This window comes from Sinocyclocheilus rhinocerous, unplaced genomic scaffold (assembly GCF_001515625.1).
Source record: "Sinocyclocheilus rhinocerous isolate Xijiao unplaced genomic scaffold, SAMN03320098_v1.1 scaffold662, whole genome shotgun sequence".
Lineage (NCBI taxonomy): Eukaryota > Metazoa > Chordata > Actinopteri > Cypriniformes > Cyprinidae > Sinocyclocheilus > Sinocyclocheilus rhinocerous.
This window is the reverse complement of record NW_015639782.1, coordinates 3265437-3283210: the sequence shown is the minus strand read 5'-3', so window position 1 is coordinate 3283210 and position 17774 is coordinate 3265437. Positions and strand designations below refer to the sequence as shown.

General features: G+C 38.9%; 1 protein-coding gene across 1 annotated transcript in view; it reads left to right on the top strand.

Moving 5' to 3' along the window:
* Window positions 1–1029: 1029 nt before the first annotated feature.
* The window catches only part of LOC107752061 (xaa-Pro aminopeptidase 2-like), a 41142-nt gene continuing 24397 nt past the window's right edge, over window positions 1030–17774 (top strand). The window contains exons 1-3 of the mRNA XM_016567912.1: window positions 1030–1033; window positions 1558–1691; window positions 5395–5488. Of these exons, the coding sequence (XP_016423398.1) occupies window positions 1030–1033; window positions 1558–1691; window positions 5395–5488 (232 nt within the window). The remainder of the gene's footprint in view (window positions 1034–1557; window positions 1692–5394; window positions 5489–17774) is intronic.

The following is a 17774-nucleotide window of genomic DNA, read 5'->3' as shown; positions in this document are numbered from 1 at the left end:
TTGTTGTAGTCCCTACCAGCCATTTTTGTAGGCATTAAACTGCCAGAATTTTAAAAGGCGATATCTCTGTTTGCATTGAACTTTCAGCTTCTTACTTTGCAGATATTGTTTATGCTCAAACAGCAACATTACACACTAACTAACGTTAAAAAAGTGAAATCGCAATGAACCACCCCTTTAAACTTTCTCTCATCACTAAAGTGAACTTTGGACCAGTTCTTCTCTCTCCACGCAACATGCTCCTCAGCAAATGTGAGTCTAGCCTTTTGATTCTTTCTGCTGATGACAGGCCTGGTCACTGCAGAGTGTGCTTTCAGTCCGACTTTTCTTAAACGTGCCGAGACAGATCCTTACCCTGTTCAGCGCTGAACTGGCAAGTAATTCCAGCTGCAGTGTTGAACTGATTCCCCATTGAGAGTCTCCGCATTATCCTGTCTTCTCGTGCATGGTTACATGGATGGCCAGCCTTTTTGGGGGACTTGAATGAATTAGTGTCACTGTAAAGCTGCAATATTCAAGAAATCACAGATTTGGAATGACCAGCTTCTTTTGCGATGGCTGAAAGGGTCATCCCTTTAGCCTTCATCTGGACCGCCTCCTGTTGCAGGGTTTCAGTCACCTTAGAGCAGCCCACCATCTTGCAATCTCAGTGAAAATTAGAGGAATGCTGCCAGTTAAATAGGGTTTGTCATATAATTAAGGAAATTAGCACCAAGTGTCAGATTAACACCAATAACTTGTAGGTATCTGTAAGTGTACTTTTTCAACTATCTCTTAAAGGGATAGTTCACCCAAAAATAAAAATTAGCCCCTGATTTACTCACCCTCAAGGCATCCTAGGCGTATCTGACATTCCTCTTTCAGACAAACACAATCGCAGTTATATTTAAAAATGTCCTGGCTCTTCCAAGCTATATAATGGCAGTGAATGGTGCACCTGTTTTTGAAGTCTAAAAAACTGCATCCATCCATCATAAAACTACTCCACACGGCTCCGGGGTGTTAATAAAGGCCTTCTGAAGCGAAACGATGTGTTAGTGCAGGGGTAGGCAAGTTCGGTCCTAGAGAGCCGCAGTCCTGCAAAGTTCAGCTCCAACCCTAATCAAACACACCTGAACAAGCTAATCGATGTTTTCAGGATTACTAAGGCTATAGGCAGGTGAGGTTTTTTTTTTCAGGGTTGGAGCTGAACTGTGCAGGACTGCGGCTCTCTAGGACCGAACTTGCCTACCCCTGTGTTAGTGTAAGAAAAATATTGATTTTTAAAAATGTATAAACTGTAATTTCCGGTCACTCAAGCATGCGCGTTCACGACAAGGCGCTCGAGCATATGACGTAGGCGTAGCGGAAGGCGCAACATACGCTCCGGGGAGAAGAGTGTAGTCTAGGTTTAAAGAGTTTTTTTCCGCTCAAAACAAAAACTATTACTATATAAGTTAAGTGAAATGTTTTCTTTGGTTCATGTAATTCTTTTTTTGACCTTCCTCTTTTCTTCCTTCTTCCTTTATGACAAAACAGCCTGAAGATATGTGACATTTTGTCCTTTTACCCTTGCAGACATCACAGAGGAGACAGATGTGATGGCTGTTTCAGAAGATCAAGAGATTGAGAAGCCCAAAACGCTGCTCCACAAGCCCCAAAGCTCAACGGGGAGCTCCTCATATGTCTACATGAAAAACCAAGGTTGGCTGGTGAGCGCTGGTTTTTGTGATTCAGTCTGTTAGATTCAGAGATGCCCCATGCCTGCAAAAGATCAAATTATTTCTTCCCAACCAGATTAGACATGATAGCAGGGGTATGAAACACGCTCACAAGCTTATATTAAAATGCCTTCATCTTCTCTGATGAGCCTCTTTGAACGGAAGAACACTGACTCTTAAAAGATTAACCAGTGTTGAAGAGTCTCAGAAGAACTAATGAAGAATATGATGGAAGATTTGCTTCCTTTTAGGAAAATAAATATATTTGAATGCTATTTTTTTAACTTGATGCAGTTAGGAACATGATCATTGTATAAGTTTGAGAGAGGATTTCTGCTTAAATCTTTTTGAGTATTTGCCCCATTTAATCTGGCTGAGCAGGGCAAATGGAGTTCATCTAAAGACATCCATTGATCCCTCTTACAAAACTAATTTCCTAAATCTGATTGGTGTGAACATGCTGCGTGCCATTCATCTGAAACACCCTCGTCCTGGCTTGAAAGGTGAGGCCTGGTTTAACATTCATTCATATAACATGTTTTGTGTCAATAACCAGATACAAAACAAAGCTTTGATGAAACATCACAGCATATGTTGGATAATGAGGCTCAGCTGTCCCGTCGGTTTCTCTGACATACCCCTCTTAATCTCATGATGGCTTTGAGGATAATGGGGATATTTCGCTGGAGATACAGGCAGACAGATAGTGGGCACTGTCGCAGGCTAGCACTAACCAGCAAAGTTAGCGCTCAGGGCGGGTACCTCCGCATTTGCCAGCCATCTGTCGCTCAGGCAGAAGTCCAACATTACGACAAGGCGCCCACCTGGGAAGGTAGTTGTGTGCACCATCTCTGTATGTCTGTGGATACTCGCCACTGCCCCCTAGTTAGACCTTAATTCATTTGGACGAGGGTTGTCCAAATCGATATATTTTCATATTTGATGCATTCACAAAGTCAAATCACATTTATTTATATAGCACTTTTTTACAATACAGATCCTTTCAAAGCAGCTTCACAGTAATAAATAGGAAAATAACATTGTTAATGGTGCTAAAATTCATCAGTGTTAGAATTCATCAGTTATGAAACAAATTAAGTTTCAGCTGTAATGCAGCTCTACAGAAGGCAAGTTTAGTGTTAATTAAATTCAGTTCAATAAGTGTCAATGTTGCAAAGTACACAGGTCCTTAAAAAGATGTTTGTAATAAAACGTGTTTGCTTCCAGCTGAAATACTCTATACATAATATTGCTTCCTCCAGTGAAAAAGTAATCTTGTCTGAATCAGGAGAGAAATATGCACAGATCAAGCACCATTTACAAGTGAAAACAGTCCAAAACAAATATATTAATGGATTTTGATGTGAGAGGACAACAGAACTTTTTCACTGGAGGAGGAAGTATGGATAAGCACAAGCCGTATGCATGTGTACATGGACATCATTTAGCAAACATATTTTTCATTCTTTTACTGAACAATAGCACAAAAAAACAGACTTGAGAATAATTACGACATTGCTCACAGCTGCCAGTCTGACAGAAATGGTTTTGAAATTCAATGTTAGAAGTGGTAAATTTGTTTCACAAATGCTGCTTTAAAGGTAGTAGAAGTGTTGCTGTAAAAGGGATGAGAACTTTTAGAGAACCTCTTGAGAGAGTGTACTTTGCTGACAACTAAACTGCTAATAGCAAAGCATGCTAAAATCTGAGACACTGTGTCTCTGAGGCCTGTCCACACAAAAATTACTGGTAGGTTGTCTCATCCACAAGTAAACAGTGTTTTAAACTGTAAACAGTTTAGCGTTGTGCATGTGGACAGGTGAAACTGAGATTTTGGAATAGGAACACAGTTTTCGCCTGACAGTGGATGCTTGTGGCTAACTCTCGTAGCTTTGATGACGTGTTTACAAGTTTTTTTGGTTTTATTGTGTTTGACATCAGAAAAAAAGAAACTGGCCATAATATTCCTCTGTAGTTTTTGATGTAAAGGTTTTACGGCAAAATATCACCAATACCTGGCTTTCCATGGTTATGTGAGTGTTTTAAAGGGGTCATGAACTGCCTTTTTTATTATTTTTTTACTGTTCTCTGAGGTCCACTTATAATGTTATCAAGATTTTTACATAAAAAATAATCATCATAATTTAGAAGTAATAGGTTATTTTCTGTCCTGTTTTGATCCCCCTCATCAGAACACTTTTATTTGAATAGGCGTGGTGGATTGTAGACTCGTAAAGTAAACGCCCACTGCTATGATTGGCTAACAGTTGTGTATGTTTGACAGCCTACATCCTTCATAGATGGATGCTACTGTGATTTAGGTCAAAAACGCATAAATACTCAGAACATATCAAATGATCTGTAATAACAGACAAAGTAATAGTGACCACGTAATAAAAACAGTTACTCACTCTTGTGTGGTGCGACATTACTGTCGGATTCAATGTAGTTGGCACAGCATCGTCTTTGGTTTCATTCTTTCTGAAAATCCTGTGGCGAATTGATTGATCTTCTTCTGCGGAGGTGGTTTTTAGCCACACTATTGTCATAAAGGGGCACATCCTGTCCACAACCTGTCGTTTTAGCAGATTGGCTTCAATATAAGCTCTTTTTAGACTAACGAGAAAGTTTTGAGTTTGGAAATTTACATGATGTTTCCCCTTCTAGGGAACTCACGCTGCATCCTCTAGCGGACACTATGGGGACTGCCGCCAGTAGGACCAGTGTCTGAAACACATGTGCAACAACTCCAAGCCCATTGGCCCACATAGCCTGTGACGTCACAGGCGGGCGCCTGCCGAACACGTCGCCAACTTTTGTTGTCTTCAGGATCCGTTTGTTTGACAGCACGTGTGAAGGCATATGGAGAAAACCAAGGCAAGTGGGCATTTTAGAAAGTGTGTGCCTCTGTGTTTTTACTCAAGATTCTAGACAACGTTTGCATGAGTGCGCTTGCCTCTTGAGGGAGGCGAACAGACTAAATGCAATGCATTCGCGGCAGTTTCTGTTCTTGCCTGATTCTCGAGGGAATCTAGTGTTTGAACAGAGCGTGTTTGGCTCTCTGGGGAGCTAAATGCACTATGTGTGATGCGATCGCACTGAGAAATGCCTCGTATGCTTGATTCTCTTTTGAGGAATGAGAATTGAGCGTCTACTACCCGTGGATCGGGTCCCACGGCTGCCGAAGCAGCTAGGCAGACCGATGACAGGGATTGTAGGCGGGGCATGGAAGGAATCTGACGGGAAGTGTTTTCCCTTTCAGGAGTTCCTTTCATTCTGTTTTTTCCCGAGGGATAGTAGTCAGCATTCGCATGAGCTTGTCCGGCTCTCGAGGCGCTCGTCGGGATCCAGATACTCTTTCTGTTGGCTCATCTGATCCCGGGATAGCGTTACATTGGGCTCATCTGGTGAAAGTGGTTGGCGATGGAGATGAGAGTGTGAGGACTGAATCTCCCCAACCTAGCTCCAGTTCCACATACAGGGAATGTTGGACGTAATGGCACACTCTAATAAGAGGCTTGATTTAGTTTGGTCACGCGAAAGGCAGAAGCCTGCCCGTGGCAGATTAGATGAGCGCTTTCTGGCCGGTCATGAACTCCAGTCACCCAGGAGTCTCCCCTTTCTTCCTTACCTCTACACAGAGTTAGTGAGATTGTGGGACAAGCCATATTCAGCTCGGCTACATCTTTTTCAGTATGCGGATTACGCTGATGTTGAGGGTGTGGCTGAGCGTGGATATGCGAAGATGCCCCCTGTGGAGAGGACGCTCGTGAGTGTTCGCTCCCAGGGTGAGTCATCTTCTTTAAAGACTCCTGCTCTGCCATCCAGACCTCTTCAGGGTGCATCTGGATGGCAGGGTGTATGTGGCGGCAGGTCAAGCTGGTGGAGCCTTGCACACAATGGTTGTGTTACAAGCTTACCAAGCTGACTTGATCAGAGACCTAGAAGAGGTCAGGGTTTGTCCCCTGGGGAAGTCGAGGAACTGTGCCGCACCAGAGACTTGGCTCTTCGTACCAATAAGCATTGGTGGTTATCAAGTAGGCAGCTCCCTGAGCCTCTTCTAGCTGTCTCCCCTTGGGGTTTTTAATATATGGACTACTTCCTTTATCCCTTAAGCTTAGTCAGGTAGTAGGGGTAGGTTGCCCCTCCCCCTTTCTACAGGGTTTTTAAGTGGGCAGTCCCCCTGGACCATGGCATGGTTGAGTGGGCATTCTGTTCCCCATAGTGTCTGCTAGAGGACGCAGCGCAAGTTCCCTAGAAGGGGAACAGGGCTTGCCTGTTTTCACATCTCCTTCAGACAACCAAGTTGGTGACGTGTTTGGCAGACGCCCACTTATGCTTCCGGGCGCCTGCCTGTGACGTCACAGGTTACGTGGGCCAATGGGATTGGAGTTGTTTGACACATGCTTCAGACACCGGTCCTGCTGGAGGCAGTCCCCATAGTGTCCGTTAAAGGACGCAGAGTCTCGTTCCCTCTTGGGGAACCATGGTTACATGCGTAACCTGAGGCGGATAGTACAATGACCTCTTATCTGTCAAAAGATCAAGGGAATTTTGATTTCTCAGTTCATGACCCTTTTAAAGCGTTTTTGCATTGTAATATGGACAATAAATGTGGACAAGGCCTCAATTCATCCTCTATAAAGCACCTACACACAAAATATGAATGATATAAAAATATGAAACTCTAGATAAACTTGTCAACCTCACTAATTGGTTGGTTAGGTCACCATTCTGACCCATCCATTATTGAAATAGAACTATTTTGGACTAACTGAAGAATGGACTTGAATTTAAAAAAATTTAAAATTGTCATCATTTACTCACTCGTCATGTTGTTCCAAACCTGTTCATTGATCATTGGAAACAGTTTTGGTGACCATTGACTTTTCTCAAAACATCATCTTTTATGTTCCACATAAGAAAGAAAGTCATACAAGTTTTGAACGACATGTCAGAAACATAGCATGACGATTTAACAGGTTGAATTACATATAGCTGAATTACATATGTCTACTCTTAATTTCCTGTCAACACCCTGCCTTTCTCTCTGTTGATAGGACACAGGATTGTTTGGCTACGTAGTTCTCTGCCGCTGTCAGCTGCACAGCAGTGTATATGAAATTAGCACATACCTCCTAAACATCAGAAGAATATTATGAGAGTCAATGGGGTCCCTTAATGCAAGCTCACCAAAGTTCCTCTTATATCTGTCACCTCGTGGAGATGGGAGGGTGAGGGGGGGCATCATAAATCACTTTGTCAAGCACAGGGTCTTTAGCCTCAGGTCTCCCCTCAGCCACCATCACTTTGTATGGTGCTGTTTCTTCCAGGAGGCTGCTAGTGTTTTCCTGAAAGCATGGCATGTTCCCTACAGATGATCTTGCGTGGGAAGCTGACTCAGGGCTTGGGCACAAAGCGTGCTGTCAGAAATCCTCCGTGAACTGGATGGTAATGTCTTCATGCCAGAGCATGTGTTGGCGCATTAGATTTGCTTTACAGGTTTAGATGCGTTATGTACACATTTGTGATAAAATCACAAATTATATAATGACAATGTCATTATAGAATTGATTTTCGGATGGACCACATTTCAAAGGTGGCGTTTTAGATCATGACACATGACACACTCTGTTTTACTGCAGTTTACTTTACTTTCCAGCTTGAACGATGGCAACCATGGAGTAAGTTTGAGCATGCATAACTGAGATTGCTCTTAAGTCAACATTGCTCTGTTGTGCCGTCTCTTGGGACGGGTTCTTTGATTTGGATCAGGTGCCTGCTGGCCGGAGCTGTATTGCAGTGGCTTCTGAATTGGGCTGTAAACTGATTAAACAGTTTCATTGTATTAATTGCATGCCCGGTTAATTTAAATGAATATATTAAAAGTAGTTCAGATTTTAAAAACCCATCTCGAGGCCCTGCTCAGATGGCAGTAAAATTACTGCATTAATGTACGGTTGAGGGAGCATGATCAATTGATAATTAATAAATTATTACAAATATTTATAATAAATAATTGTTATTTATTTATTAAATTTATTTATTTAATTAATGTTTATTATAGGTTTATTAAAGACATGATTAATAATAAAATAAATAAATTAAACAAACTAAATAAAACTGAGAAATGTTGCCTTGGCAACTAGCTGAAATAAGTTTTATGTTTTATTTTATTTCAGTTAACGTTTAGTTTATTTCAAGTAACGAAAATGTTTTTAATGGTTTTAGTTAACTAAACCCTCTGTGTTAATTATTTTTCAGGTAATATTTATTAAAGTGTATTTGTTTTTAACAAAATTTTAAATATTAGAATTTATCATTTTATTATTTTCATTTTTTTTTTTTTTTTACAATATTCTAAATGTAAATTTATTTTTAGTTATATTTATTCATGTTAATATGGTTAATATGTAACTTGACACTCCTACTTTTCAAAGTTATTTATATACCTGCAACTTTTAGAACATTTATTTTTCTCAGTCTGACCTAGAGCCAGACTTTTTAGGTGATGAGAAAGTGCAGCTGGTCTCAAGTCTGGGGCTCCTGGATCATTTTCTCTACATGCATTTTTTCAGCCAGTTGGTGTTGATTGACAGGCAAACTTTCTGCCCCTTTTCAGTCAGGGTTCAATGCGGATGTCTGGTTAATGAGGTTGACTTTTAAGGATCATAATCAGAGGGGGGATATTACTGACCATATGTGTCAGCACAGATGAGTGAACCTCCCAGACTCGTGGTGTCAAAAGGATATTTTTTGCTTCCACACAGTTCTTATTTACCATAGAGCTATACAGATCCATGCCACTGCTCCCCAGGGGTGACTTAAACAGCCTAATGTCTATGACAGATAAATTATGCTAAACAGATTATTCAAGTTTGCAAGACCTTAGAGTCACAGCATAGCCCTTCCTCATACCTTGGCTTTCAGCATCTGTGGCAAGGCCAGAAAAATTATAGTAATAGGTTCATAAAGGGCTTAACTCACCTAACAAATCTAAGGTATCTCCACTGGGATGATTAAAGGAATAATTCACTCAAAAATGAAAATTCTGCCTTATGTCATCTCTAACCCATATAACTTTAATATAATTTTTGGGTGAACTGTTCCTTTAAATGGCCATTCTTTTGCTCTGATTGCTTTTGTCTGTGGGTATGCTCACCTATTCTTCAATGAACAAAACATTTGATGAGAAAACCAGAGAGAAAGAAGAGAGATAGGGCAAAAACAGAAATGTGAAAAAGAAAAAAGCGCCCTCAGAAGCTCTCACTGTGACATATGGAAGCTATCACAAGGCTGTGCTCCCATCTGTGTCCACAGCCGCGGCTCACTGGCACCCAAAAGCCACTGCGCAGGATGGGAGTAATCCATGGATCCCTGAGATTGTGATGGGACTCAAATTTCCCTAGGGACAGAGATTTGACCAGGAAGAGAGGAAGAAGTAGATGGATTATAATGGTGAAGTGCAGATGTTCAATGCTATTTACAGAAAGCAGGTGCTCAGACATTGAGAAAGGTTTAGCAAGGTCACCAATTTTTGCTTTTTGTCTGTCATCATCTTCCTATGATGTTAGTGCCAAGTCCTGTGTTTGGAAATGTTGCAACACAAAGTCTTTTGGCACTGTGAGCGTATGGTGCGATCGAATTGACTGTCCATCCCAAAAAGTCAACCAAAAAGCAAATGCAAGTAAAAAAAAAAAAGATTAAATAAATAAAAAACACAACTTTTTGGTCACAACATGACCTTCTTAAGTGTTTAGTAAAGTAAAACTGTGTTTGTTTGTTTGTTTGTTTTTATCTTGATTTTGCTTTTTGGTGGCCTTTTTTTCATCTTCATAGTGTGCAGCCTTTTTTTCTTGCAAATTTTCAGCTTTTTTTATTATTGTGGCTTTATGGACCTAGATTTTTTCCACTTTGAGTTTTTTGCTGATTTCTTCAGTTTGTTCCAAAAAAAAATAAATTCAGCCCTCATGTTTGTGCAAGTGAATGATCCTAAACGCATGAATTAAAACTACACACATAAGACCAGAATACACGTAATTCAAGATTCCCATGACTAAATCTACATTGGGAAAACTTTATTCCTGCAGGTGAAATCATAGTCTGACATTGCATTTCACCTCACTGACATATTTTGTTCCCATTGTTGTTAACAAATGAAAAATGACTAGCATTACAGAGAACTTCCTGTTTAACGCAATAGAAGTTTGTGAACTGTGTTGGTAATGCTTTTGAAGGCACTGGTTAAGTGTTTGGTTCATATGCAGTTTTGCTCTACTTGTCTGGTGCTCCGTGAGTCATTGGGATGTTGAGTGCCCCCCGTCTCAACCTCTTTTCCTGCCCTGTTACTCACTGGACCACTCCAAGTTTTCTTGGAATGAAAAATTTATTGCAGGTTGGTAAATTTTTTATGGCTCCATTTCAGTGGACCTTTGATGGCGTGCTGTGTTCTGTATCAATCCGGCAGCAACCAACCCTTAACATTCTCACAAGCAGTCCCGTGAGGCCATCTGACGCACACCTCCTGAAAAAATGAGAGTGAGAGCTGTCCTGTCTGATAAATCCCTGTGGACCAGACCTCTATGATTTACTGCATGTCAGGAATTGGGCTTCTCTGGAACCAATGACCCTACCAGACAAGTAAGTTTATCATCTTAAACACACTACGTGCTACAAATGATCTGTAAAAGCGGATTTGTTCTGTATTATAATTCCAACTCAATGTTCATCTCAGTTTTGGGCACCCATTGAGAGCTAGGAAATTACAAGATCAAGCTTGCCAGTTCTATTCACAGCCTGTGCGCTAAACTTTTGGATGACCTCCTGTCTGAACCTCTTTTCACTCTTACTCACGACAGTAAAACATTTGTATGTAGGAGAGACTAGGTGTGATAGGTGTAGGGAGGGAACACTTTTTCTTTGACATCTGTAATTGTATGTATTTGTTTATTTATTGCATTCAACTCATTTCTCAAACTTTAATATAAATTTCCCACATTTGTCTGATAAAAATTTTATTTAAAAAAATTATTTAAAAATTTAGGAATCTACAACTTATACCTAAACTGTTTCAATTAGTGTCATGTGCAAACTGCCAACGTGGACATGCATTAATTTTGATAAATAAATTGCGTTGTTCAAAACATTTTTATATCAACCCCATTTATCCTTTTCTAAACTCCACCTCAATTCATTTTAAGAATTCTAAAAGGTAACGGCAAACAAGTAAATTATTTAAATGTATCACAGTTTTCACAAATATATTGCTGCACAACCGTTTTCAACGCTCGTAGACCTCCCCTAAGGCTACACTGCTTGGGCCCATGTGTTAACACCTCTCAGTGCTGGACACACCTGTCATTGATTAGCGTGAGTGTGTAACCAATCCGGTATGCCTTCCCTCATAAAACAATACATCCAATTTCAGCTTTGCTACAAGCTGACCCAATGTATACAGTTATTTTAAACATACCAGCTTGTAGCTTTTCTCCCTGAAGCCACGGAAATTCTGTTGGCTGTAATGCAGTTTTCATGTGTGTGAGTGCATGTGTATGTGCTTATAGAGGCCCCACTAATGTGGCTCATATAACATGCAGAACGATAATGGTAAACCTTCATTTCCACAAAATATATATTAGTTGTTACAGCTCTGTCTATGATCCCATCCCTCAACTACAGCACTGCATTGGCGGTGCATGTGAAACAAAGAACAGCTGCTCCTCTTCGCATCATGCTTTGAATGTATGCACCATTCCTCGGCCCGCAAATTAGATCCTCAGGACAGAACCTCAGGAAGACGTCGGTCCCACAGGAACCAGGCTGACCACCGCCATCGGCACTTGTCGAACTTGTCAGCCATATGCAGCAGGCCAGCTTCTTTTCTTATCATCAGGAAGTTGTCAGGTGGGAGATATTTCTGTTTGTGTGTTTTGCAAATGTATTTGTTTCCACTAATGCAAACAATTAGGTGACATCCTATGACAGAACGAGCACAAGTCTGGCTGCAGCTGGACATGCTGCATGGGGCTCTACAGTAATGGACTCATCAATCAACACAGTCTGTTGAAACACTGTGACAACATGGACGAGGCTGAAGAGACCATGCTCAAGGTTGACATTTTGAACACAAACAAGAAGCTGAGATGCTTCAATACTTCAATAGACCCTTTTCCCATAACATGATGGTAACTAAACAGCAGAAACACAAATATGGCTAATTAATCTCTCAGCACGAGGATTAAAAAAAAAAAAAATCATTTTAGCATTATTTTAAAAACAAATATATATTTTTTGTTAAATATGCAAAAAATTTTGATTTAATATTATTTTATTATTATATAAATAAATAATAATAAATATAATAATTTAACACTACAGTTCAAAAAATGTGTGGTTGACAAGACTTTTTAAAGCTTTTGAAAAAGACTGTTATGCTCAAAAAGGAAAAATACAGTAGGCTAATATTGTGAAGTATTATTACAATTTTAAAAAAATTCTAATTGAATATGTTTTAAAATTTAATTTATTCCTGTGATGGCAAAGCTAAATTTTCAGCAGTCATTACTGCAGTCTTTAGTGTCGCAGGATCCTTCAAAAATCATTCTGATATTCTGCTAAAAAAACATTTATTATTATTATAAATGTAAAACCGTGACACTATTTTCATGATTCTTTGATAAATAGAAAGAACAGGATTAAAAAAACATCTCACTGACTCATTGAAGGTTTTGAATGGTAGTGTATATAATTTAAATATTCATAATAATTTAAATCTAAATTAATATTTTTGAAGCCTATTATAAATTAAGGCAATGCATTTAGTTGGTAGAAATTATGTTTGAATCCATGTCTCACTAATGTGCAATGCCGTTTTTATCGGCATAAACCTGTATTTTTTGTTTACAGCAAGGAAACCATTCCTCTCTACTCAATTACAATGTATCAAACTCCAAAAGTTCAGTTCCTGTTGGACTGTGAAAAGTTTGCGGCCCACTGTAGTGTTTGTTATTGTTAATCAGCACCTTGTAGTTCAGAGTCCAATATTCAAACCATGCTGTTTTTCCCTTGTCTACCAGCAATACTTTTTTAAACTCCTGGCCAAAAAACACATAGGTGCTCCATTAATAATTATTTTTTTGGTTGGTGTTTATGTCCTGTGGCATAAAGCTTTGATTTGAATGAGTTTGCTGTTTCCAACTCAGTATCAACATATTCAATACATTTACTGAAATATGCTGTAAATGTGAATTGGCTTTTCTGCTGTCATCACAGCCATTTATGCATGCTGTGGGCTTATTTGTTTGGCCCAGTGTCATATGCCTTCTGAGAAAGCATTCATGCGGAGAAAGAACCAATTATGTGTAATTTCTGCTTTTAAGCCCATCTCCCATAATCACCATGGTGATATTTTAAATGTGATTAAACACACAGGAGTACTTCCATGTGCACAAATGTTCCTTCATCTTCACGGAACTGGAACAGCCAGATTAGCTATTTTGTACATATATTATACAAAGACAGCTATAGGCGTAGCACAACAGAATAGAACAGAAGTGCGAGTCTTAAGTTTTTCCAGCTACTTTTAACTTGGCACTCAGTCTAAAAAAATCCAGCGCTCATGGCGTGAGACGCTGTAAAACAGTGACACACATCAGACAAAGACATCCATCTAGATGAGCTTTTTATGTGTAATAAAATATAAATAAAATATTAAATTATAATATTAAAAAAATATATAGACTCTATCTTTCTCTTTTTTTCGGTCCGTTTCTCAAGGACACCACCATAAGAGCCCTCTTAGACTAATATAGTTATCTGTTTATCTCAAGCAGATGAAAAATTTCCCCTGAATGAATATACAAAATATTTTGGCGCACCGGTCAGGATCCAGCACAGAGGACCCTATCTTTAAAATCCCATGCATGTAAGTATGCATCCTCCTGAATTCCAGTCCTTTTGTTTTCAGATGTAAGGGAAGAGCAGTAATGGGTCTTCTGTTGACTTTACATCCTTGGAAAGTCCGCCTGGGCCGCACACCTGCTGTCCATCCAGACCTGTGGAATCTCTGCATGGATAGAGAGGATGCAAGATCTGGAAAGTATGCAGGCGTCCAAAGACCCTTAAGGCCGCACTGCGTGCATCGAGGAAATGACCAGGAATGTCAGCGCAACCATTCCTTCCATATCCTCCGTCGTGGCCAAGAATTTCAGCATTGTTTGAATGGCCATGCCGTTAATCATCAATATAAACACCTGTATACTTAATATAATTCACCGGGTCTTTTGTTGAGGGTTTTTCCCTTGTTTTGGCAGGACGCTCAAAGCGGGAGATCATGAGGTCGTCTCTCCATGATAACTGGAGTGTAACACTCATGGGTGGTTTTGGTTTATGTATTACTTCATTGCGGTCAGCTGACAGTGTGCTCTGAAGGTTAGTGTCACCGGGTGCACTGGCAGCTTGACAAGTGCCCCATCTGACAGAGGCCAGACTGAATGTCCTTGACAGAAGCATAGCGCTGCCAGGAGTGCTTCAGTGGCAGCAGAATGCATAATTGGTGACACGATGAGCAAAGAGGACACTTGACAGAAGTCCTGAGCTGGAGAGAGGAAGGCACACTGGCAGCCTTCACAAACTCAGAGATGTCTGATAAGCTCATGGTTGATTGAGACTCAGTTCTTGGTTTCTTGGTTCAAAGTACAGTTTAATGGCTGTCAGCTATATGCTATTCATGTGTAACCTCCTTAAAGGATTTGTTCACTCAAAAAATCCAGAAAAGTATGTCAAAAAGTATTCGTCGATTAACCCTCCCCTTTAACCGTTGCAACTTAGTTTACAAATTGTTATGATGCTTTAGTCTGGAGCTTGAAAGCTTCTTGGACGTTTTAGAATGACGTTATGGCAGAATTTTTACTTTTTGGGTGAACTGTCTCTTTAAACAAAAATGCATCCAAATATATTACCAAGAGTTTGCAATTGATAATAAGTAATAATATAATATAATTGATCATATATTATCAATCATACTTGACAAAAAATTTCCTCATGGTTTTGGAAAAACAATCTCATGGCAATTTGTAACAATTTTTAATGATATGGCAAATTATCGTACAACTTCATTTATACATTTTTGTACGACTTGCTTTAGGAAGGTTTAGGAATGGACCTTAATGCTTAGTTTTGTTATAAAAAATTATGTTTTCGCACAAATCAAATCATACTAATACAGAATTTCCAACTCATAAAATAGTTAAATTTTTTTAACGAGAAAATAAATGTAAATGTTCGAAATTAGTTTTGTAGACTAAAATACAAAGTTGCTTACATATTATTTTAACAAAACTAGAATCATAATTATACTTATTATTTGAATTATTTTTAATTAATTTTGAAATGGGTAGTGAAGGAAAAGCAGTCAACAAGCAGCCAGCATACATGGAATTTCTTTTAATACAGATTAAAAAGCATCCCAGACGGGATCACTGCATATTTCCCCTGCTTCCATTCGCGTTACTTAATAGATTTGAATGAGGAAGTGTGTCCAAACTTTAGTCTGGTAGTGTAGACTGTTACAAAATTGTTCTCACATATTTTTCCCTTTCTTGTCACACATTCTTTTTCTTCCTTTCTTCTTGTGAGTTTTATGTTTTAAGAGCAGAAGAACATATTTTACTTCTCATGAATTCCTGTGTTAACATTCGGCACTTTATTAAGCTCTTTTTCTCTGTTCATTTATGTTTTGAATCTGATGTGATTATGAGAAAGAGGCTGAACGCAGCTCTCATGAGAAAGAGATGAAACATGGATCAATTCAGTGACAGTTCCAAACTCATCTTTTTGATGAAGAGCTCCATTATGCTTTATAAATCCAGCTGCAGGATTTTCATGTCATAAACACAGCGGAGTAATTGGTAATTAGCTTCAGTGCAAAGACACAAGCTGCTGAAGATCCATTGGACTGTATTTTTTTTTAGCCTAAAATATGCTCATTCTGAGCACTCGTAACTGACCGTGATATATAATCTTTGTAAACCACTGATGTCAGTATGTCAGGATAAGTTAATGAACGTCTTTGCTAATCTAAGCACTAGACATCTCTCCCAGCCATTTATACCTTGAAGCTTTAGCCAAGAGATAAAGGGGAACTTGTAGGGTCATTTTCCCTCATTTGTTTTGTTTCAGAGTTTATCTCTGTTATTAGGAAGCTCAGAAGTACTGACCAGAATGGTTGTTTTGAACTAAAACTTTAAACTCTAAGACCATTGATCACTTTTCTATAATAATTGTTCTATTTTGATACAAATCTTTCATTACAAATAATAATTTAACAGCAATTTGAATTAAAATCTGAAATATGAACATGAATTTCAAATGTAAAGGGGTCATATGATGCGATTTCTCGTTCTAACACGCCCCCACATATCTACATCACTATATGGAAATATTAGCATAATGCCGCCCAAATGTGCACGCAAAGACGTCAGCTGTCTTAACCGCGGCTTGTGTACTGCATCATCACTGTGTCTGTCACGCGACTCTGTTGCCCTTTCGAGCTTGAACTGATGGTAAACCTAACAACATTATTAACTGTCTTGATATTTACGATTATGGTAAGGGGCGTTACATTTCCGACACGTGCTTGTGGTGTTCGGCCAATCACAATGCACTGGGTCAGCTGGCCAATCAGAGCAGACTGCGCTTGTCAAAGGAGGGGACTTTGTTGAAAACGGCGTGTTTGAGAGAGGCGGGGCATAGAGGACCTACAACAATGTACAGTATTTGAAAAATAATGTGTTTTTTGAACATTAAAGCATGTCAACATATTCTGTTACACAAAATAATGATCTTTAAAATAGCTAAAATAGGGGGGTCTGTGGGTGTGTGTGTCTGTGTGTGTGTGTGTGTGTATGTGTGTGTGGACAGGTTTTTCTACACTGGTGGGGACTTAAACCTGAATACACACCAACTCATGGGGACTTGTGTCACCGTGGGGACCTAAATTGAGGTCCCCATGGGTACAAAAGTTTATAAATCATACAGAATGATTTTTTTTAAATTTTTGAGATTGTAAAAATGCAGAAAGTTTTCTGTGAGGTTTAGGTTTAGGGCGATAGAAAATAAAGTTTGTACAGTATAAAAACCATTATGCCTATTGAGAGTCGCGTGTGTGTGTGTGTGTGTGTGTGTGTGTGTGTGTGTGTGTAATACTGTGTTGTCAGTCGATTTTTAAAAAAATTAACTAATTAATTGCACATTATTTTCTGAAATTAATTATAATATGCTAATTTGGTGCTCAAGAAACATTTCTTATTATTATCAAAGTAGAAAGCAGTTGGGCTGTTTAAAGTTTTTGTGAAAACTGTAAAACATTTCTTTTTCAGGATTCTTTAATGAATAGAATGTTCAAAAGAGCAGCATTTATTTGAAATAGTTTTTTGTAGCATGTCTTTACTGTTATTTTTGATATATTTTATGCATCCTTGCTGGATAAAAATTATACTGATCCCAGACTTTAGAACATATTACACATTTGAATGTAAGGGTTTTGACCACCAGCAATGGCCAATTTATTTATTTTTTTTACAGAAACAGGAAGTCTGATGACAGTTTATGACTACAGTAGATTGAATTTACATAGAAATATTCTGTCTGGATTTAGGTAAAGAAAGGAAAAGCAGCATGGAACTGTAGGCATTTACTTAAAGGGGTCATATGATGCGATTTCAATTTTTCCTTTCTCTTTGGAGTGTTACAAGCTCTTGGTGCATAAAGAAGATCTGTAAAGTTGCAAACACTAAAGCTTGAGGTATTCGGCCAATCATAACGCACTGGATAGCTGGCCAATCACAGCATACCTCGCTTTTTCAGACCGATGAGTTTTGTAAAAATCGACGCGTTTCAAAAAGGCGGGGCATAGAGGAGAAACAATAATGTACAGTATGTGGAAAATAATGTGTTTTTTGAACTTTAAACCGCATAAACACATTTCATTACACCAAATACACAAAATAATGTTATTTTTAGCAGCATCATATGACCCCTTTAAAGTCTCACCTACCTCAGTTATTTCATTTTTGT